A 22,991-nucleotide genomic window follows, 5' to 3' on the forward strand; every position below is an offset into this window, starting at 1 on the left:
CAGTGTTCTTCCTTCGCAAGCCTTACAAACATTTCAGCAAATGGAACACATGACCACTTTTTAAATGACCTATCCTATGGAATCACCGGGGCAGATAAATAAGGTTGCTGTTTCAATGCAGAAGATGGGGAAATTTATAAATGGAAAAATCTGGTTTTCTTCATTTAAAGGGAGGATTACCAGGGTAGAAATCGGTAAAAATGTGTAACTATTGTACTTAATTCTATGTCTCTGGTGTTTTCTCATAATCGAGCCATGTAAATACCTTCCCACTTTCCCCCAAACTCACAGCCAAAGCTTTTGTACCGATTTAACTCATGGTTTTCCAAAAGCAAGTAATCGGGAGTACCCCCACTCCAAATCAGTACCCAGCACCCATGACTGTGCTGGAGCCTAGTGGGCTCTGCAATGAGCATTCCTAGCAGCATGTCAACAGGGCAGCCCCTGCCAAGTGTTGGAGCCCGAGGCACAGGCCTGAAACGCCAGTACGAGGCTTACCAGCTGACTGTCCCCTGCCTCAGACAGAAATGCAAGTGGGAGAAGGGGAGCCATTCTCTTGTTCTTCCTCACCCTGTGAAAGCATCTGACTCTCTAGGGCCTCACTAACCAGGGAGCAGAAGGCACAGACAGGGCTGTGGGTACAGTGGGGATGAGCTTGGCCAACTTGGTCCAGTCCTCACACCATTCATCAGCAGGGGGCACTAGCGGCTGGCTCCAATCTACCTCAAGGTGGTGTAGCTGAATGAGAGGACCCATGACAGAAGTATTGAGAAATGCAGCCACCAGAGGGACAGAGGCAGCCAGGGGCAGCCCCTCAGACCTTGCCCTTGTCCAGAGGAGCTTCTGTAACCGAAGCTGCCAACTCTCATGATATAGAAGGAAGACTATGGCCTCTTTGACTTTGGCCCAAAGAAACAGGAACAGCACAAACCTTAGCTAGCCAGTGGAAAAAAGTCCCAGGGCAAACAGAAGGGGAGGCATTCTGCTGTACACACATTCCAGAAAGAGACACCAGCTAACCACAAGAGCATTCTTCTTTAAAAAGAAAGGAAGAAAGAAAACTGAGCAAATATATACAAAATCCTGTCCATCTCTCCTGGCCAATGGAGCAGCCATTACGCCGCTTCTCCTGCTCCCTGAGCTTCCCTCCCGCTGTCTGGAGTATGCTTCTGCACAGCGCAGCCTGCTGGCCGCTGCGGAACACCTGCCACCGCTCCATGTGGCTCCTGTCCCTATCACCGTGGCTCCACAGTGTCCCGAGTCCCCAACAGCCTTTCCCTGAAGACTCCTGCCCAGGCAGGGGCCGGAAGTGGAGCGTCCGCCCTCCTGTCTCATCTGTCCTCCCGCCTAGATAACACTGCTTCCGTGGAGGTCCCACGCAGAGGGTCCCATCAGACTTTGTGGGCCAGAAGGGTGGTCAGCTTGATCTTGCCGTCCATGGAAGCAGTGAGGCAGGTCCCGCAGTCCATCGCCGTGCTCCAGTCCACGGTGACCACAGGGGCCCGGTGGCCACCCAAGCTCAAGCAGCTCTCCAGAACCTTCTCATCCCCTCCGAGCTGTAAGAGGACAGGAGAGGGGAGGAGGTGTGAGCAGACACTGTTCACAAATATACCCACTTTATCCAGCAGCCCCTGGGGCCTGGGGGCTGCCACCCCACTCTGAGGATGTGCCCAGGCTCACATGCCCACCTTCCTGACAGCCTGTTTCATTTCTTGGCTCAGAAAATACCTCACTGTCCTGACTACAGTTCCTCCTTCATCCAGAGTGGGAAACAAGTCCCTGGTACACTCTAAGGACAGAGAAAGTTCTCTGCCGCCTGGAACCTGCGTGGCCTGGGACCCTGCACCGCCCCAGCGGCTGGCCTCCCGCCGTCTCTGCTCCGGGCGCTGGCTGCAGCACGATTCTGCTTCCTCGCTTCAGCACTTATCTGTCTGGAGCGTGCTCCTCCAAACCAACGCACTTCCCAACCCTTCTCCCCACTCCTCAGTTTTCTACACTAACTTATACAAAAAGGAGGGAGGCACCAAAGGGGCAGAGTCTCGTCAAAGGACAGCGAATAAACCAGCAGAGGAGGATGGGCTGTCACTCTGCCCCACTCCTCTGCTCACCCCAAGCTGAGACCCAGCCCTGCAGCAGGACGGCTTCAGCGCTGTCCACCTGGTCAGAGGCTCCTCCGTGGCCACATGGAGCAGGATGGGGACAGAGGCCGTGCTCAGCCTGTCCCAGCCCTCCGAGAGGAAGCTCCCCACCCAACATGACATCCCCCAGGTACCTTGTAGATGACGCCCCCGGTGGCAGAACAGGTCAGCATGTAATTTCCCTCTGAGTCAAATGCGAAGAGCCGGCCCCGAGGAACTTGAACCTGCTTGTAGCCGCTGTAACCGGACAGCACAAAGGGGCCCGTGGCGTCAGCGGGGAGCCCGAACTCAGACACCTTCAGGCCGCTCTTGTGGATGTTCCACTGGATGAACTGCGACACAAGGCACAGCCCAGTGCTCTCAGTGGCGGGCAGGCCCACAGGGGAGTGGCGGCCTGGGAGACAGGCGACAGGTCTGCAGGCCACCCGGAGAGCTACTGGGATGACCGCCCAGTCCCATTTCTCTCCAACACAATTTAAGCATTTTTTAGGGAAGAAATTCTCAAAAAGGATCAGCAACCTCACATCCAAGTCTGAACTTTCTCTCTGGCTGGACAACCAGGAGGAAGCACGTGGGTCTGCCCCTTCCGTAAGAACGGCTGGCTCCCACTGCATTTAAACCTCACCAAGACCCCCCTGTGCGACTGGTTACCAGCATCATCCCTACTGTCCAGATGATGAAACTCAGGCCGGGAGAGGCCCGAGGTCAGATGTAAACCCAGCCAGCCCATCGCCATTCTAGTGCTCGCTAGACTCTCAGGTGCCTAAGCCAGGGCAGGGAAGTCCTGCCCCCAGTACTGCGCCCACCCACCTTCCCGTCCTCGCCGATGCTGTACACGGCGTTCTCGTCGTAGCTGAACTCCACGGAGCACACCTCCCCGCAGTGGGCCTTCCAGCTCATGGCGCACTCGTGCTGCTGCATGTCTGAGGCAAGCACAGGGAGACGAAGCTGAGTCCTGCCCACCCCGGGGAAGCATGGCCCATGGCAGGAGGCAGCCTCCACCCTCTGCCCAGTATGTGGCAGCTGTGCTAGGGGCAGAGGGCCTCGTGGAGCTGAGCCTGCTGCTAATTTTCTCCTCTGCTGTATCTAGTTTCTGTTTAACCTATCTTCAATAGCAGCTTCTTTCACTGGGGCCCCCCGCAGGAGCCTGAGCTCATCTGAAGTCCAGGAGGACACACAAGTCCTTCCTAGGAGGCCTCTAACTTCCCACCAGGGGAGGTGTGAAGACACAGCCCGCCACCCCATCCCAGGCTCTCATCTGTAAACAGCACGCTGGACAGGCCTGACACACACTGTTCTAATGCTTTACGGGACAGTGAACTGGCCACATCAAGAGGACAGCATGGCATTACTCTTGCGGTTCCTCTCGGGTCTCACTCAGGCCACAAGGATTCAGATGAAACAGCTCAAGACTGAAGGACCACTAAGCTCCACCCATCCCTCCTGTGTCCACTGACACTGACCATGTGCAAGGTGAGCATAGGGGTCTGGAAACAGCAGACTCTGACCAAAGCTAAGTTCCATGACGAGCACCCTAAACTGGGGTATTTTGTTTTTTGGTGTTTTTTTTTTTTTACAGAGACAGAGAGAGAGTCAGAGTGGGACAGACAGGAACGGAGAGAGATGAGAAGCATCAATCATCAGTTTTTCGTTGCGACACCTTAGTTGTTCACTGATTGCTTTCTCAGATGTGCCTTGACCGTGGGCCTTCAGCAGACCGAGTAACCCCTTGCTCAAGCCAGTGACCTTGGGTCCAAGCTGGTGAGCTTTTGCTCAAACCAGATGAGCCCGTGCTCAAGCTGGCAACCTTGGGGTCTCGAACCCGGGTCCTCTGCATCCCAGTCCGATGCTCTATCTACTGCGCCACTATCTGGTCAGGCTGAACTGGGGATTTTGCTTCTAGTCCTCCTGGCAAAAATCCAAGTCTCTCCCTGGGACCTTTAAGGGGGTGCCCAGAGCTGGTTACCAAACAGCCGGATGACACCGTCGGCCGCCCCTGTGACCAGCAGGTTCCCATTGTGATTAAAGGCTGTGCAGTTGATAGCGATGGGCCCAGGATCCAGAGAGAACTGGAGCTGGAAAAAACAAACTAAAATTTAAAATGTCCATGAATCAACCAGAATTCAAGACAAGTCCCATCTGAAGTGGGGAGAAGGCCGGGAGCAGGGAGAGGCCCACCGGAGCATTCAAGGGACAAGCAATGCTCCGTCTCTGGATGGGGGACATAGGCACCATTGCCTTGCTCTTCTCATTATCTCATGTGTGTGAGCTCAGTATGCCTTTTTACATATTCAGTACTTCATTTAAAATTTTAAAATAACAAGTAAACATGAAGTTACAAAGCACGGTAAGTGCCTTACAGGAAAAGAACACGATCAAGGAGGACCCAGTTAAACAGGGCTGTATAAGGGAAAGCAGCTAAGGGACCCTGGAGGACAGGTGCTCTCCAGAAAGAGAGAGGACAGCAGGCAGGCGGGATCTGTGGCTGCAGGATGCGACAGGAAGTGCCAGGAGGCTGGAGCAGCGATCAGCTCCGGAGAGCCCTGGGGGCGTGCCCGCACCTGCTGCTTCATGGTCTTGGTGTCCCACAGCAGCAGCCTGCCGGGAACCTGGTTAGTGCCCCTGCTGCTGATGTCCAGTGCCGAGATGTCCACCTGGGGAGCGAGGCTCGGAGCCGCAGCAGAACAGACAAAAGAGGCCCCGTTGGGGCTGCACGCGAGAGACAGGATTCTGCAATACACGTGGGGCAGGGTCAGCACTCCGCCCGCCCACAGGCGACAGATGGGGGTGGGGGTGGGGGAAGGCTCCGCAGAGTACCAGGCCCGCAGAGGCCGGGGGGGGGGGGAGGGGGGCAGCGCCAGCTCACCTGGGCATGTCGTCATTGATGTTGATCTCACAGAGATTCTTCTTGGCTTCCGTGTCATAAAGGCGCACAGTCCCCACACCACTGCCCAGCAAGAGCTGGAATGAGAAGGGGGGAAGTCAGGTCAGGCAGGGAGGGCCACTGTGGGCCAGGCCCTCTCCTGTGAGGTATGGGCAGGCTGCAGGCTGAGCCCTCTCCACTTATCCAGGTAGTTCAAGGGTAATCTGGCTAAAATGGATCGCTTTAAAAATTAAATAAAGACATCAGAGCTGACCTCGAACAGAAGTAAAACCACAAAGGGAATCCGTGGATGGGAAAGAGGTGTCACCCAGACAGATCTGGAAAGGTTCTGGCTGATTGAGACCCTCTTTTCTTCCCTCCTTTTGTTTTAAATCCCAGCTGTTCCAGCCCTTCTTTCTCCCTCCTGATCTACCACCACCACCTCCTTGGGTGCCAGCCCAGCTGCTCATGGCCCTGGGCCCCATCTGTGTGTTGGGGACAGCTCTGGCGCCGGGCCTGTAAAAGCCTCCAGAAAAAATAGAGGAAGCTACCTTTATCTTCAGGAATTTGTGATTTATTTGGTGAAAAGCCTCAAATGGAACATGTACCAGCAGCAGAAAGCACCAGATAAAGCAGGTCTGAGGGTACCCCCAGGAATACAACCTATACTACGACCTCAGCGTCCACTCGGCAAGCTGACACTGGGTATGTCCTGAGACCCTAGTGCCATAACCACAATGCCTGTAGTTGTCAGAATTGTGAAAAAACAAGGTTTGCCTCTTGGATTGCTTGCCATGATCCCCTTGAAATGGAGTAAAAGAAAAAACTACAAATCAACTTTCCCTCTTTAACTACAAAGCCTATCTCAAATATTATAGTCCAGAAGGAAAAAGAACAGTGTACTATTTATTCCTGGAGGAATCAGACCTGTGAAAACCACCTAACAGGGTCCTATCCCCCACCAGCTTTGGCAGCTTCCTCTGGGCCTGACCCAGAAAGGGGTCTTAGCACTAGGGGGGAGCAGCTGAGAATGCTGGGGGTGAGTTGTCAGAGATGTGGACAGATGACGGGGCTGATGGGGAAGAACAGTCACACAGAAGGGAAAGCCAGACAGCTACAGGTAGGAAGGCAGCTCTGCCATCTGACCGGAGTGTTCTCCAGGTCAGACTGCAGGCCATTTCAACTCTTGTTAATCCTACAACCTCCCTGCCATCCCCTTGCCACCCCCAACAGGAGCCTGCAGTCCCAGATGTGTGGTCCCCATGAGCGAGCGGGAGGGGGTCTGGCCTGGCCACCCTTCGCAGCCTGTGCTGCCTGGCCGGTGGATGGCCCTGGGGATTCTTCACAGACTGCCGTGCAAGCACGCAGGCACGGTACTCACCAGCCGGTCCCGCTTAGTGGCCCACTCTAAGGACAGCAGCGGTGACTTGGAAATGGAGGATGCCTTGGTCTGCATGGTGGGGTTGAAGGACCACACTTTGATGACCCCATCTACGTCTAAGCTGGCAACCCTCCTCCCCGAGCAGTCCACTCTAAGATCGGAGAAAAGGGAAGCCGTGAGCATCCTGTCCACAGTGCACCACCCTCCAGCAAATTCAGATGCTTGCTTCTGACTTCGTTTTCAATGCCTCCTCTCCAATGACAAGCGGGCGATTTCTAGAGATAGTCATTCATTTGTCCAAGAACTACTTATGAAGCACCAGTTATGTGCGGGGCTCTGGGAAGGAGGCACTCGGCCCTGACCTTGGGCACCCGGTGTCTGAGGACTGAGCGCCTCCAGGGCCCATCAGGGCTATCAAAGCAAGGGACACACCTGCCCTCTGAACTTCACACTCTGAGAATTTCTTCCTGAAAGGTCACGTTCTAACCATGTGCAAGAACAAACTTATAAATGGGAAATACAGGGTGGGGCAAAAGGAGTTTACAGTTGTTCGTATAGAAAAGAATACAAGAATAATACAAGAATAAACTGGGTTTTGCATACTCACAACTATCAACCTACTTTTGACCCACCCTGTGTTAATCTAAAATTACCAACATAGAGCAAATTAAAATTGAGTGACCTTTAGGGAGTTCAAATAAAAGGCAGCTTCCCATATCAAAACTCAGCGTCCCATGATTAGAAAGGACAGAGGCTGATGGGTCAGCTCTGAGCAGGACACCCCCACAGCCGATGGCAGCTGCCTAGCTGCCCTCTGACTCCTAGTGGGGTGCCTATGGTCCTTCAGGAACCAGGGCACTTTCCGCCTCCTGCTGGCACACCTGCACCCCCACAGCGTCCCGTGCCTGAGCCCACCTGCAGTGCATGATGGAGGAGTGGTGCTCCCCGTACTCCTCCTGCCCCAGCACAATGAACGGCTGCTCTGGGCGCGCCCCTGCACTCTCGGGGCCGGCGGTGGCAGTCCGTGTCAGCGTCTCCTGCGCCTCCATGTGGAGCTCTGGGCAGGGCTCTGGCTCCGGGCCACAAGCGTCAGGCTTCTTCTCTGCACACTGTGCCAAGCGAAGTGGAGCTAAGTCAGCTGTGGCAGGTCTGCATGGGCCCCACCCTTGCCACACACACGACACATCCTAGGATGCCAGGCAGCAGCATGCTGCAAGGGGCACTCGGCAGTTGTGGGTCTGAACTCCAAGAGCACGGCCCGCAAGCCCAGGAGAGACATGTGCCTGCTCTCCTGATGCCCCTCCGGGAGACCCTGCTCCTCTCACAGCCCCTGCTCAGGGAGTAAAGGGCCGAGGGCGCCCCCTCCTGGTCACAGAGATTTGGGACACACACCACTTGGACAGTCCAGGCCCCTGATACCCTTAAAATAGGCAAGTAGCTCCAATGAGGAGATGAATGGTCAACAAGAGGACAGGCAAGACTCAGGTAGCGAATCCCTTGGGCTTCAAACCAGAGTATCTGACAGAGGTGGAGGCAGCCTGACCCAAGTTCAGCAGTGACGGGAGCCCCGAGGGCTCAGCACGGCAAGGGCCCAGTCGCAGGATGACACAGTGTGGGCATGTGGCCCTCAGGGCAGCAACTTCAGACAGGTCCCAGGGGTTTAGGAGAAAAGGGTCCTGAGATCAAGCAAGTCTGCGGGACTCTGGGTTGAACCCAGGGAAACAGGTCTCTGTCCCACAAAATCTGACAGCCCGTGACAAACATATTAATATACACAAGAGAAAATAAGGAGAAAATGCAGCATGCGAGGGGTCCCAACCAATTCAGTCATAGAACTCACCTCATGGGAACCGTTTCATTTTTTAAAAAGATTTTTTTATTTCTTGATTTTGGATAGAGGGGAGGGAGGGAGGGAGGGAGAGAGGGAGGGAGGGAGGGAGGGAGGGAGGGAGGGAGAGAAAGGATGGGGGGGGGGGCAAGAACCAACAACTTGCTTCTCGTATGTGACCTGACCAGGCAAGCCCAGGGTCTTGAACCAGTGACCTCAGCATTCCAGGTCGCCAACCTATCCACTGTGCCGCCACAGGTCAGGCTCATGGGAACATCTGCAGTAGCAGTAGCATTTTATGGCCCCTATTTAGAAAATGCTACATCAGAAAAGGGGACCACTAAAGGGCCAGTCAAGCACAGTGCGAGCAGTTAAGCCCAGTTCAGCAAAGCCACGCTCTACACAAGAGCAGCAATCAATGGAGGTAAGAGTGGGCCCTGCACCACCCGCCATTTTCACGGCCCTCCATGGGCATGTTTGGGATGCTGAATACAGGGCATACCTGCAAAGTCATTGACAAGAGCTCCTTCCTTTCCTTGCCATGGTCCTGCAGGCGCCGCTGCCGGTGCTGGGACCAGCTAGACTCCCCAGCGGCCAGCCCACCAAAGAGGCTCTTCCCGTCCTTGGGCCCACACACAGGGTCCTTTGCCCTTGAGCTCTGGAGGACAAGACACCAGGCTGTGAGAAGTCTCTTCCTGTCTGTGCCCACACCATGGCACCAGGGAGTGGTTTCTCTACCCAACAGCTCCTGGGTAAGGTTTCTTCCCAGCCATTCTGAGCAGGGAGTTAAAATGTTAGCATCCCGAGGAGTACCGGGTTCGATTCCCGGCCAGGGCACACAGGAGAAGCGCCCATCTGCTTCTCCACCCCTCCCCCTCTCCTTCCTCTCTGTCTCTCTCTTCCCCTCCCACAGCCAAGGCTCCATTGGAGCAAAGTTGGCCCAGGTGCTGAGATGGCTCTGTGGCCTCTGCCTCAGGCGCTAGAATGGCTCTGATTGCAAGACAGCGATGCCCCAGATGGGCAGAACATTGCCCCCTGGTGGGCATGCCGGGTAGATCCCAGTCGGGCGCATGCGGGGGAGTCTGTCTGACTGCCTCCCCATTTCCAACTTCGGAAAAATACAAAAAAAAAAAAATGTTAGCATCTCACTGGTGGGAAAAGCTAAGAGTGAAACAAAAGACCTCCTTTCTGTTTTCTACTATGTCAGGAGAGGCCTGTAGCCAGCAGTCCCCAGTCTGTCCTATCTCTAACATCTGGAGCTAGGTATGCATATAATTCCTTGATCTAATGGGAACAATTAACTTTAGTTAGGGGGAAGGAGGTCAGCACAGGCCTTACACTAAGCATTCTAAACATTTACAAACAACAGTATGTTTGGGCAACACACACAAAAAGTTTATGCAACATACAATCACCTCCCTGGAGGGAAAAAGGAACACAATACTCTTGTGGGTCGAGTGCACTAAGCCAGCTAATGTTAACAAACATTCAGGTATTTGATCACTAGGCAACCAGAAATTCTTAATAGAAATTAATGGAAAAACTCTTGGAAGATGAATGGCACAGGAAAGAAATTGGCATCTTCTGGCTCCTTTTTGGAACAAGAGTGACAAAGTGAGCCCAGGTTATAGGAAATGAATTCAGTAATCCCCACACCACTCCCATGGAGAGAAGATTCTTAATCAAGAGGCTTATATTATAAGGAGCTGCCACCTCATCTCCTTTCCAGATTATCTGGACAGGACCTCTTTCCAACCTTCTTCCCACGAATCGTGATGGTCAAACTAGCCCCCTGACTTTCACAGGGGTACAGATACCAACAGCCACTCATGTTGGAGACCAACCTCCTAGCAAACTATTTACACACAAGACCTAAGTCAAGAGAAGAAAGTCTCCCAAAGTCTACTGTTGCTCTCTAGTTCTGCAACTTGCCACTTCTTACGTGAACACCATTTCTTATGTTAAACAACTCAAGATGACGAACCTAGATTCCTTGGGACCCCAGGAGTCATGTGAACAGTTCAGGAAGGAAAGTGTAAAGGGCTGGAGCCTAACTGGCTGAACTGTAGGCTATTTGCTATTTTTGTTTTTCTGACTGAAGCTCCCCCAGTGATACCTACTGATTCTTTTTTTTTTTTTTTTTTTTCTTTCATTTTTCTGAAGCTGGAAACAGGGAGAGACAGTCAGACAGACTCCCGCATGCACCCGACCGGGATCCACCTGGCACGCCCACCATGGGGCGATGCTCTGCCCACCAGGGGGCGATGCTCTGCCCATCCTGGGCGTCGCCATGTTGCGACCAGAGCCACTCTAGCGCCTGAAGCAGAGGCCATGGAGCCATCCCCAGCGCCCGGGCCATCTTTGCTCCAATGGAGCCTTGGCTGCGGGAGGGGAAGAGAGAACAGAGAGGAAAGCACGGCGGAGGGGTGGAGAAGCAAATGTGCGCTTCTCCTGTGTGCCCTGGCCGGGAATCGAACCCGAGTCCTCCGCACGCTAGGCAGACGCTCTACCGCTGAGCCAACCAGCCAGGGCCAACTGATTCTTGTTAACAGATGTTTCTTCTACAGAGTGTACTTCATTCTCATAATTCTGGCTTATTTGGGGAGAAGTGGGGTTCTTAGTCAAGATAAAAAAATAATCTATGAAGAAAAGCATTAACAGCAGCAGTATATACTAGTCACTGAATGTTTATACACGTAAGGCACCATGCTATCAACTTTACAAATATTCCCTTACAGATGAAGACATGACTTTAATATGAAGAGATGAAGCTTAGAGGGGTTAGATGACCTGCTCTACAGAGGTACTACTTGAAGAAGCTGAAATTCACGTCAGCACCTCCATGCTTTGAAAAACCTGAAGACAGTAATACCATGAGGGGACCTTGTAGAAGCAAGTGACACTGAGTAGAAAAGATGAGAAATGTCACAATCTTGATGCTAAATCACCTATCTGAGACAAGGCCCTTCTCTGTGCTCTGGCCACTGTTGAGAGGTACCCCATGGTCCAGGGAACAATGGACAGGTCCCACAGTTTTAGAGAGAAGACTTCTCTTACCTTCTCAGAAGCAGAGGGTGGTCAAGACAGTTGATAACAGAGGGGTCCTGAGGTAACCATGGCATCCCTCACATGGTCCCCAGGTGGGTGTGCTCACTCCCTGGGATGTGACCCGAGTGCCAACCCTCATTACACAAACCCATTGATTCCTCCCCAGACCTAGTCATGCAGACAACAAACTGCTCAGACTGAAGAATTGCACAGAGGTAGCTACATTTATATCAGACAAAATAGACTTTAAGCCAATTACTGTAATAAGAGATAAAGAAAGTCATTACATGATGATAAAGGGGTGAATTAATCAAGAAGATGTAACAACCATAAATATGTACACACCCAACATCAGCACCTATGTATAAAGCAAATATTAACAGACCTAATGGGAGAAATAGGCAGCAATACAATAATAGTAGGAACTTCAATACCCCACTTTCAACAATGGAGCGATCATCCAAACGGAAAAGCAATAAGGAAACACTGGACTTAAAACTACACATTAGACCAGAACGACTTAGCGGACATTTATAGAACATTCCACCCAAAAGCAGCAGAACACACATTCTTCTCAAGTATTCATGAAACATTCTTCAGGATAGGTCACAAAACAAGTCTTAAAAAATTTAAGAAGACTGAAATCATACCAAGGATCACAATGGTATGAAACTGAAATCAATGATAAGAAAACAAAAAATTTCACAAATTTGTGGACAGTGAACAATACGCTACTGAATAACCAATAGGTCAAAGAAGAAATCAAAAATTTAAATAAAAAGCTTGAGGCAAATGAAAATGGAAATACAACATACAAAACTCATAGGATGGGCCCTCCTGGCCGGTTGGCTCAGTGGTAGAGTGTCGGCCTGGTGTGCAGGAGTCCCAGGTTCAATTCCTGGCCAGGGCACACAGGAGAGGCGCCCATTTGCTTCTCTACCCCTCCCCCTCTCCTTCCTCTCTGTCTCTCTCTTCCCCTCCCGCAGAGAGGCTCCATTGGAGCAAAGATTGGCCCGGGCGCTGAGGATGGCTCTGTGGCCTCTGCCTCAGGCGCTAGAATGGCTCTGGATGCAACAGAGCGATGCCCCGGAGGGGCAGAACATCGCCCCCTGGTGGGCAAAGCATCGCCCCCTGGTGGGCATGCCGGGTGGATCCCGGTTGGGCGCATGCGGGAGTCTGTCTGACTGCCTCCCCGTTTCCAGCTTCGGAAAAATGAAAAAAGAAAAAAAAAACTCATAGGCTGCAGCAAAAGCAGTTCTAAGAGAGAAATTCATAATAATAAACAACTATGTTAAGAAAAAGAAAGATCTCAAATAAACAACTTAACTTTACACCTCAAGGAACTAGAAAGAAAAACAAGGAAAGGAATCTCAAAGTGAGTTGAAGGAAGAAAATGACAAAGATAAGAGAAAAAAGTAGAGACTAAAAACGCAACAGAAAGGTTCAATAAAACTAAGATTTGTTCTTTCCAAAACATGTGTCCAAACACCTAATATTCTGATAGAAGAGGCCATGTTTTCTGAACCCAAAGGTGGCTATGGGTTCCACAGCGAGCTACATCCAAGGGGCTGAGCAAGGGAAGTCCCATGCTCTGGGATGACAGCTGTTTTCTGCACTAGTGGGATCCTAGAAAATCAGGAAGTCTCAGAAAGCCCAGAACCTGCAGGTGTGACAGATTTATCAGCCCAACCAATATCTTTAAAGTGGCTATTTGAGAAGAAAAGGGAGGAACCCACATAAAATCCCATCTGTTCCCAGGGAAAGTACAGAGATCACAGGGGGAACCTCCCTTGGAACCAGAGGTGGGAGAGGCTACAGGGGGAGACAGACACTGTTTTCTCTCCCTATTTTCCCACCACACCTGATAAATGCTGTCTTTTCCTTTCTCCATGCTTGCTGTTAAGTGCTCAATTCAATTGGCCCATACTAATGGAGTAGGGAGGCCTAGGATGGACTTCCAGTTCCTCCAACTGACACAAAGCCACTTTTAACACTCCTTCAGCACGGACAGAAATACAGCATTAGGAAGTACAAGGCTGAGCTTCTCTCACAAGTCAAGATGGCAAGGAAGTTGTCAGCATATCATTAGGCTGGGGGCTGGCCAGTACCCCAATATTCCAAAATGAAAATTCAAACAGGCGCTAATGAAAAGCACTACAATAAATTAAGAAGTGGCTTTATAATGACAAGCCAGTTTATACCAAGAGAACCGTGGACCTAAGTGTGACCTATCAGATCCTGCTTAAATCCTAGCTACAAATGTATATGGTGTAAATAAACAGTCACTGTGACATAACCACTAATTCAAAGTTTTAAGAGCAAACATCATAAAAATCTTAACTACTAGATTCGTATAACATTTCAGTGGCCCAAATTATATTCACAATCTACCTGTCTCCTGAAGTTCAGGAGAGAGACTTTTAACTAATATTTTATCATTTGACCTCCTCACCTCTCACTCTGAAGAAGGCTATGAACTCATTTTCAGTGGCCCGAATACAGCTTACCTGGCAGTCCTCCAAATGGGGCAGGAAACAAGTGCCAGTAATTTGATCTCCCTTGCAGCAAAATAAAGCCACCCCGAAGACAGAACATAGCAGAAGGACAGGCAAGAAGGCTCCCACCTCCCCATCCTACCAAGAACCATAGAAATAGCCCCGAGGGTAGCTGAGAATGTCTCAGTGGCTGCGAGATGGTTTGAGAATACACAAGGTGGTGCACTTAGTTTTCTTTACATGACAGCCAATGAGAGGTTACCTCTACAATAAGTGATTCCCACTGGCAGGCCCACAGCTGCTGCGTGGGCATGGAGGGAGTGGAATTAGAGCCGGAGGGAAGGAGTAGAAGCGCAAGCCGCTGAGCTGGTTGCTGTCCCAGAAGTCCCCAGGAGCTCAGGAACTGTGGCTTCGCCTCCACTGGTTGTTTAAATTCGCCTCTAGATTCAGATTGACAGCACAGAGTGTATCACCACCTACTGTGCCAAATACGATGCTATAAATACGTCAGTAATAATGACAACAGTAGGGCAACCAATTAATTACAAGTGGGCAAAATGCTGGTGTGGTGGAAATTTATATTGACAGATACAAATAATGTTTAATATGGGGAAGCCTAATCATTTTATGTGGTGCTAATTTAATAACACAGCTTAAGGCTTTTTGTTTGAGTATCCTGAACCTCAAATCTACTAGTTACTTTTAGAACTGAACCACCAATGCTGAGTCAATTACTAAATCAATTAAAAAAACCATTGGGTTTTTCAGAGGGTAGACACCTGCCATCTCCACTCAGGAACTGGACAGAGGACCTTCGCTATCACATACAACATGGGGACTCAAGCTTTGTTTGGGTATACATTAGAGTCAAGGGAAGGAATGACTGCTACAAACTAGCTTTTACTCTCATCTCTTGAATGTGAACTGTGCAAAATATTCCCAATCCCGTTTCAGCCTCACCATAGGATACTTTGTTCCTGAACACACAAATAGCAAGGCCACAGGCTTCAACCCAAAGGAGCTCTCTGTGTTTTCTTCCATTTTTAAAAATACAATTAAATTGCGTAATTTCACACACATTCCAAGGCACCTAACACTCTCTACATCATCTATCACCCTTATAAACTACTGCACAATGAGAGAGGTCTGCAAAGTGAACAGTAAAACTTACTCAGACACAGTCCATAGAACTGGAATTCTGATGAAGTTAGAATTCAGAAAAATGGTCATAGAACTGTGATTGATGTTTGACTCATTAGTGCTAGTCATTGTGCATTGCTGCCACTATGTCTCAGAACTGACTCGGGTACCCATGCAGGCAAGTACCTTCACAGATGCAACTACGACTGAAAAGTACTGAGCCCTTAGCATGTGCCAGGTACTGTATACCAAAGAACCTTAGTTCGGCCCCCATTATCCCCCCAGGGAGGAAACACTATTATTATCCCTCCCAAGCAAAGTGGGGTGAGTTTGGGCAATCTGAGCAAGGGTGACAAACCAGGAGCTGGTGCAGAAAGCAGTGGTCTGACCCTAAGGCCCCTGCTCTCCGACCCGGTGTCCTCTCAGCACCTGCCCTTCAACAGCAGTCCAGACCCCAGAGCTGTGCTGACAGCCACCCTCCCACCCCACCCCCAGTGGCAGCCCCAAACTGCGGTGTCACTTGCAACAGTTCTCAAGCCCTGGCTGGCAGGAAGGTGGCGACTCACTTTATCTGTAACTGACGCAAGCATATTAGGGGAGAAAGGGTCCCTACCCAAGCAGTACAGCGGAACATGGGGTCAGCCACACCTTCACATCTCTGAGAGCAATGGCTGCCGACCAGCTCTGTGAGGAAAACTCCTCGGCGGCACCCTCAGCTGTCGTGGACATCCACCAGCATAAAAGAAATTCTGCAAGCTTCCATAAATGTGAAAAAATCCTTTGCAGAGTCAGTAAATTACAACTTGTAAAAGAAATTCACTAGTTCTGAAGTAACTCCAATTTACTCTTTATCTACATCTACTTTATCCCTCAAATTCAAAATTCCAGAAGTTTAAAGTCACCGAATCCCAGGCATAAAGGCTCCTGAGTGCAAAGGAAATCTCCGAGAAAAGGCGGGGCCCTTCTTCAAAGCATCCTTCCTCTCACTGACGTCCCCCTTCACCTGCTGAGCGTCAAGAGAGGGGGGCTTTCTGAGAGCTGGCACAGGAGCTCGGAAGTCCCCTTGGGTTAGAGCCGGGTCTGAGACCGGGCACCATGCCTGATCAGCACGCACACCGCTGCCTCCTGTCTCGTTCTGCCGCAAAACAAGCAATTCCAGCCACCACGCACTTCCAGCCAGAGGGCAGGATGGGGGGAGGATGGGGCGGGCGCAGAGTGCGGGAGTGGAGTTTCCTGCTATTCCCTCTGTCCTCCCACTGTACTGCTATCTCTAGACTTCCCCTGCACAGTGTCACTTGTCAATGAGCAGAAAGGCAGGGAAGGGGCAGGGAAGAAAGGGAAGGACGTGTGACTTTCAGATCTAGCCAGCACACCCAAGAATCAGTCCTAAGGGGAAGGCAGACATGTCTCCACTTGACAAGTAGGTCTGGAAGTCTAGTCAGATGTCAGAGGCCCTGGCAAGAGCCAGAAAAGCAGACTTGTGCTTACCTGACCACTGACACACTCTTTCTTGGCCAAGCTCTGAGCCTGGGGTGGGCCCTGGGCAGGTGACAACCGGGAGGGGCTCTTCTTACTCTGAGGCAGCAGCGAGGACAGGAAGCCCCCACGAGGCAACTGGGTGAGGGAAGTGTTCCGCTGGCTGCACACCATGGCTCTGTACAGACACACACAACACAAGGTCACAGGCCTGGCAGGGACCTAGGAGAAGCTGGAGCACACACCTGCTGGGTGGCGGACAGCGCCAGTGCCCGGGGCCTTGGCTGGGGTTAGAGTGGCATCACCCTCAGTTCTGTGGCTTGTGCCAAGGATCCAGGACTGCAATTGTGTTCATGTACCAGGCTGCACACACTGGGATGTGCAGGCCCTTGCATAGCTGCGCAGGCTCAGAGGACCTCGGCGGCCAGGGAACTGACTCAGAAAGCTAGGAAGGACGAACAGGGAGTGCAGCCAGCTCTTCGGCAATTCAGCACCTCCAGGAGCAAAAGGACCACAGTGCGGTGCCCCAAGTAAGCACACAGGGGACAGAGGGGAGGAGAGGCTGGGTCCTCCCAACCACACTCACAGCTCCGAGTCCCCCAGGCGGTCCATGTTGGAGACATAAGGAGGCAACTTGTGTTGGACCACGGGCTCTTCCTCCTCTGGCTGCGGCTCCTCTTTCTTCAGTCGGTGGATTTCAGCTTGCAACGCAAAAAGCTACGCAGAGATGGGGCCAAGTTAATTGGTGACATCACCTTGCTGGGGAAGATTACACATGTCACATCCAACACTCAACCTCACTGGCTCATAAGGCCACTGGCCCTCAGTCTTGGTGTCTGTCCCCATCTCTGCTCACTGCAGACTGGGAACATGAGCAAACGCCACTGTCACTTGGCTACAGTAAAGTGAGAAAAATTGTCAAATATACAAAACTCACTCTTTTCTCCTTTTTATTTGACTCGCTTCCCTTTTATCACCTGACTTGCTTCCTCTTGAACGCACTGAGAAAAACAGCTCCACCCAATCCTGCTTTGCTCTTGGGGATCAACAAAATCAGACCTGGGAATTATTATGGTAAAGTTGTTTCAAATGACGTTCAGCATGTGTGACCATTTGCTAGAAGAAAATGATACACACACACCCCAAAGCCCAAGAATCTTAAACCCCCAAACCAAAAGAGTTCGTCATCTTCCTTGTTCTGGAAATCTTCCTTTTTCTAAAGATGCTTTAATTTTAAGGATAAATGCTTTGAGGCAAAATGAAAGGCGAATGTGGGTCCCTGGACTCTATTATTTTACCAGACTGGAGAAACACAGAGCTGAGCAGAACAATTAACTTATTCCTGGGTTGTAAACAATACAGATGTGGATAGATGTGGGAAAGGACTGGGAGTACGAAACAGACATCTGAACACAGGTCAGTTGCCAGGTGGCATGATTGTGTACAGTCTTTTCCTTTTTAAAAGTCCATGACTACTGCTGTGTTACTCATGCTATACATGTGACTTAAAATAGGAACCTCATTTCTGGTTTTTTGAGGCTGTTACAACCCCCAAGTCCCCAACGCTGACTTGCTGGTGACTCACTCTCACTTGAGACCAGTGCGCTCCTATACTCAGCACCCGCCGCCTCTACCTAACTGCAAACACAAAAAGCAGAAGTGCTCCCCCAGAAGCAAGCGTGTTCACAACCAACCTTCTGCCGCAGAATTTCATTTTCTTCCTGAACCTGGTTGGTCCTCTGGCACTCCGCATCGAAGTTCAGGATCACGGGAACTGGTGCTCGAAGTTAAAGAATAAGCCTGCCTGGGAAATGATTAAGAGACCTTCCCAGACTCTTGACACCATAGCACCCCCCTTGAACACCTGCTGTGGGAAGGGAAGACACACCTGGCGCTATGGGCCCATCTCACCTTTACAAAGTTGTTTCTCCCTGAGGCCAGACCTGGCGTGACTTTGTTCAGACAGACCTACAGACACATGACAACCTGCCCGGCTAGCCTACAGAGAGGGCATAAAGCCAAACCTGAGCCCTCTCTCAATGCCAGCAATAGAGTCATATCCAGCAGGCCTCCAAGCCAGCCTAAGCTTCAGCAACATTCAGCTAAGAGCACGCCCAGGGCCACAGGCTCTGCAGGCTCATTGCCAGCTGCTCCACCAGCGGGCAGAAGGATCTGGCACTTGGCTCTCCGCTGCCCAGACTGAACCTCTCCCTGGCAAAAGTTCTAAGAAGAAAAGCTTTCTGCAGACTGGACAGCCACATGCCACCATGTGAATATCCACATTGTAGGTCGGGGTGTCAGTCCCCTCCGACCACCTTGAATGGCTTCCATCAGGAGGGAAAAGCAGGTAGGGCCCACTACTGAGGCAGTGAACAGTGGCTCGTGTGTGTGTGACCTAGTTTGCAGGGCATTGTCTTGCACTGAAAGGACCTGAAGTGACATTTTCAATTTCCCTAGAGGGCCCACGTGGTTGTTGCAGAGCCGCCTCTGGCCTGACCCCTTACTGGCCTCATCTGAGGTCCTCGGGATGAAAGCAGCAGCAGGGCCAGAGGAAGGCAAAGCGGGCAAGGGCGGAATTCACAGCAGCCACAACACAAAATACAAGGACGCCCTGCCTACCTTCACCAGCAGATGTCCCTCCCAGAGGCCAAAACGGCTGCTGCCCTGGGTGGGCCTCCACAACGCCCATCCATCAGTGAGCCACCAAGCAGCCCCATTCAACTCGACCCCCTCCCCTCTCCTAGAATTCCAGCCTAGGGAGTGAGCACAGGCAATAGAAGACGGTCCCAGGCCTGGAGATCGCAGGCGTTTCTGACAAAATGGTAAGTATGGCAGGCTATAAACTGTTTACACTCTGTTTCTCAAATAAGCACAGAGAGTCTTAAGGCTGCTCTGTTTTCTGGCAAGGCGAGGAACATTGAGGTCACTATCAGAGAAAGCGCCCCAAACATTAACAGAGGGAGGAAGCTCCAGTCTAGAAATGTTCTCTACCTAATTCCAGCAAAGGCATGTGATCTCCTAGGCCAGGCACAGAGAGGCTGCTCTTGCTGACGAATGGTCTCTCTAAGCAGCAGCTGCCTACCCAGCTGTGTGTGCTCAGAGAGGTCCTCACCCCTCTCTGAGGGCCTGGTGCCAGCACCCCACTGCATCTACAGTCTCCACCCACCCATGCATGTCAGCTAGTGCCTCAGCAGCAGGGCGTCAGAACTACGACTCATGATTTCCTGGCCTATGGACAAAAATGACCACAGTCTGCCAGCCCCCCTCACATGATGCATGACAATGAGCCTCGGGCATTTGGTAGAAGAAATTATTGCATCCAGAGCAGCAACTGATTGCACTGTCTGGATGCATTGGGCTGGACCCACGGCCATAGGCCGCTCCAAGGATATGCATGCACCGGAACAGGACACTCAGGAAGTTATGCAGGGACACAATGAAGGTGTCGGCCCACTGTCGAGAAAAGTAGGTAGCAAAGGTGGGGTTGGTGTCTGGGGAGGGCAGGAAGGGCAGGACAAACCAATCCTTCCACTCAGCCTGGTTCTGGAGCTCCGTGGCCTGCTTTGCAAAGAACTCCTGAGCCTTGTCAGTTCTGTTTGTCTGCCAAGACACAGAGCAGGTAGCAAGAGGGGAAGAGACAAAAATCCAGAGGTGAGAGTCTTCATTGCTGCACAACAAAGAGCCTTTGGACATCAGCCTGCTCAGTAAGTGGCCAAACATGATCTACAAACTCCACAAAATACAGGAAATCACCCCTTTCTTCTCAAGTTCCTGGTAATTTCAAAGAAGCTGGTTTAAACTGAAGTCCTGATAATAAATGCCATCCTAAAGATTAATTCCTAGTTGATTGTCAAATAATCTAACTAACTGTTCCCCAGGTCAGCTATAATCTTTATTGCTCACACTTTAACCCAGCTACTTATATTGTTAAAACACCAGCCAGGCTTACACACTTAAAACAAGAAAAGAAATGGGAATGAGGAAGACAAGTCAGATGATCTACAGATGAGGGGGGGGGGGGGGATTAGGAAAACAGTCAAAAATAACTTGCAGTGTGACTGTTCCACCCTTTCCCAGGGTAACACAGAAAGTCCTCCCTAGGGGTGAAAAGAAAACTCTCTTTCTGGATCAAATAACTCTTTCCACTAAGGAATCCCTGAACCAACAAGCACCTGAATTGTGTAGACAAGATAAAAGCGGAACAGGCTGGTTTTCAGCTTGTTGATGGTGGGTCTGTATATATCCTCCAAGCGACTGAAGAGGCGGCGCTCCAGGTAGCTCCAGTAATCCCGCAGGGCAGCCAAGTCATACACTTGCATTAACTGCTGCAGCTGGTCCACAATCTTGTCCACCTGGTAGGAGAAGGCGGTGAAGGACAGAAGGGAATTCTCCTCTCATTCCACAGTGTTAAGACAGGTCTTTCCTCTTGCTGTAGCTTCGGGATGTTAAAATTTTTTTTTTTAAGTTCGTGATCTATAAAACTTTAAAAACATATTAATAGCTTTTAAGTGATTTTCTGATGTTAGGTATATGGATTGACCCTCTAGCAAGTGCGGAAATTTCAGATGTAAAAACACTGACTGAGGAAGCAGGAGCTATGGGTCCAGTCTTGGAAAAGAGAGAGGGAGACAACCTCCCAGCTCCCCCATTCCAGGATTTCAAGGTGCGTGGTGAGGCACACTGACTGACTCCTTCAAGTCATCCAAGCACCTGCAAAGCCCTTGCAGCTGCTCGGAGTGTCAGACAGAGAAGTCACCTCCTTGTGAGAAGCAATCACATCAGAGTACACAATCTGGAAAAGGTTTATGGCTACCAGTACCAACCCAACATCCTCATTTTACAGATCAGGGCACTGAGGCCTGGAGAGCTTGAAATGCTTTGCTTTTCCCACTAAATAGCCACTAACTTTGGCAAGACAAGAACCCAGGTCTCCAAGCTCCCCTCCAACACCCTTGCTGCTAGCTCACCGTCTCTCTCTCAATTTATCTGTCTGCACTCAAGTCAGCAAACACACATGTATAAATTCCAAGAACTTCATGGAAAATCATGTCTTAGCAGGGGAACTATACTATATTAAAATGTGCAATGAGATCTTCCTCAACTGCTGGAGCAAAACTGCCAATGAGTCACTGACAAGGCCATTTTAAATGAACACCGCAGGTACCTGAACCCAGCTAACATTTTGGGCTGCAGACCCCTTCGCTCTCAATGCCATCGGAAGCTATCTGTGTTGCCCAAATTCAACCGTCTACCCAGCCTTTGCTCCGAAAGCCTCATCGCCATCCCGGAGGCCGAGGGCTGGCTGCACCTGCAGGAAGGCTGGGGGCTTGGACGGAGCCCTGAACCAGGAGTTAGGGCACCTGGGCTGCAGCCTCCTCGGCGATGCTCCTGACTCGCTGGGCAACTTCGGGCAAGTCAGGTCCCCTCTCAGGGCCTCAGTTCCTCATCTGTCAGGTGCGGGCCAGACGCGCTCAAGTCGAAGGTCCCCGCGGCGCGGTGACAGCGCCGCTCCCGCCCCAGGGGACAGTACTGGGGAAGAGCCCGCTCAGTGCTCCCTCGGGGCCGCCTGTGCCCGCGCCGTTCCCGCCGGCCTCTCACCCGGAACCCCTTCTCCTTGTCTGCCTTGATCTCGGCGTCCAGCTGCCGCAGTGTGTACGTGAAACCGCGGAAGAGCAGGTACTCGCGGACTAGCTCGTCGGTGCGCTCCACGGCCTCCGCCATCGCTGCGCCAGCGCCGCGGAGCCGCGACACGCGAGGGGCGGTGGAGGGGCGGGGCCTCGGGCTCGCGGGGCGGGACCAGGCGCGGACGGCAGTTGCGTCACGCCGAGACCCGCCTACCCAAGCCTGCACGCACTGAGCGCCGCACTCCCGTGGCCCCGCCCCGCCCCCACCCCGCCCTGCTGTCCCGTTATCATCACTCTCCCGGAAGAGCGGCTAGAAGACGCAATGCTTTTCTGAGTTTCCAGGCAGCGCTGCGGCGGCGGCTTTGTCATCTGAGTTATTGAAAGTGGCGGTTCTGCACATTGTTAGAGCTTGGAGTTGAGGCCCTGGTAGCTGATGAACTCACAAGTGTAGGTAGTGTGCTACACGAGGGACAAGTGTTTCGCTACAACCACAAGGGTCTCTGGCCCAATGAGTGGAGTTTGATAGTAATTCTTGCTACAAATTTAAAAAATAAATAAATAAAAATTAAAATAATAAAAAAAGAAAGTGGCGGCTGCCATCCAGGTCAAGTAGGGCAGGCCCTTGGAGAGCATCCCAGATAGTCGCGAGGTGGGCAGGGTCCTGAGGTACCCTGCTCATTGGCATTACATCGCTGGATCCTCGGTGCCCCTTCCCCATTTTGCAAATGGGGGATTCTGGAGTCCCAAGAGGTAAAGTGACTTGTATGAAGCCACATAACCAAGTGTGTCCATTAGAGTTCTCACTCCCCCAAAAGTTCTGCTTTCATTACTGAGACTAATCAACTACAGGGCAAGATAACCGAGACACTAACATGTTAGGAGGAAAAAAAGGCAAGTTTCAGGACAGTATTTATAATATGGTCCCAGTTTCTTGTAAAAAACAAAACAAACAAACAAAAAAAAAAACAAGTGTGTGTGTGTGTGTGTACTTTTTTTTT

General features: G+C 51.2%; 1 protein-coding gene and 1 non-coding gene across 5 annotated transcripts; one reads left to right on the top strand and one right to left on the bottom strand.

Moving 5' to 3' along the window:
* Positions 1–1,016: 1,016 nt before the first annotated feature.
* WDR91 (WD repeat domain 91) lies at positions 1,017–22,125 on the bottom strand. Of its 4 annotated transcripts, none has more exons than XM_066262340.1 (15): positions 21,968–22,125; positions 20,542–20,721; positions 19,762–19,822; positions 18,064–18,146; positions 16,956–17,086; positions 16,382–16,547; positions 8,713–8,868; positions 7,298–7,491; positions 6,383–6,533; positions 5,005–5,099; positions 4,700–4,868; positions 4,105–4,213; positions 2,949–3,061; positions 2,273–2,470; positions 1,017–1,556 (listed from the first exon to the last, which is right to left on the bottom strand). In XM_066262340.1, the coding sequence occupies exons 1-15, from the start codon at positions 22,088–22,090 to the stop codon at positions 1,392–1,394; spliced, it is 2,094 nt and encodes a 697-aa protein (XP_066118437.1). In that variant the 5' UTR covers positions 22,091–22,125; the 3' UTR covers positions 1,017–1,391. The 4 variants fall into 4 exon arrangements, 3 of the variants coding, with proteins under 3 accessions (XP_066118437.1, XP_066118436.1, XP_066118439.1); XM_066262339.1 differs by having other exon boundaries at positions 19,762–19,969; XR_010729447.1 differs by having other exon boundaries at positions 1,421–1,556; positions 2,273–2,375; positions 19,762–19,969.
* A 259-nt stretch (positions 22,126–22,384) lies between these two features.
* Positions 22,385–22,536, top strand: LOC136327411 (small nucleolar RNA SNORA62/SNORA6 family). The gene has a single exon (XR_010729633.1). It is a non-coding gene; the product is annotated as a small nucleolar RNA SNORA62/SNORA6 family (small nucleolar RNA).
* The last annotated feature ends 455 nt before the right edge of the window (positions 22,537–22,991 follow it).

This window comes from Saccopteryx bilineata, chromosome 2 (genome assembly GCF_036850765.1).
Source record: "Saccopteryx bilineata isolate mSacBil1 chromosome 2, mSacBil1_pri_phased_curated, whole genome shotgun sequence".
NCBI lineage: Eukaryota > Metazoa > Chordata > Mammalia > Chiroptera > Emballonuridae > Saccopteryx > Saccopteryx bilineata.

Coding starts and splice junctions, on each gene's coding strand:
- WDR91 (XM_066262339.1), bottom strand. CDS start 22,090: ATGGCGGAGGCCGTGGAGCGCACCGACGAGCTAGTCCGCGAGTACCTG. Junction 6,534..7,297: donor TCCTCCATCATGCACTGCAG/GTGGGCTCAGGC, acceptor CTCCGATCTTAG/AGTGGACTGCTCGGGGAGGA. Junction 4,214..4,699: donor CCAAGACCATGAAGCAGCAG/GTGCGGGCACGC, acceptor TGTTTTTTCCAG/CTCCAGTTCTCTCTGGATCC.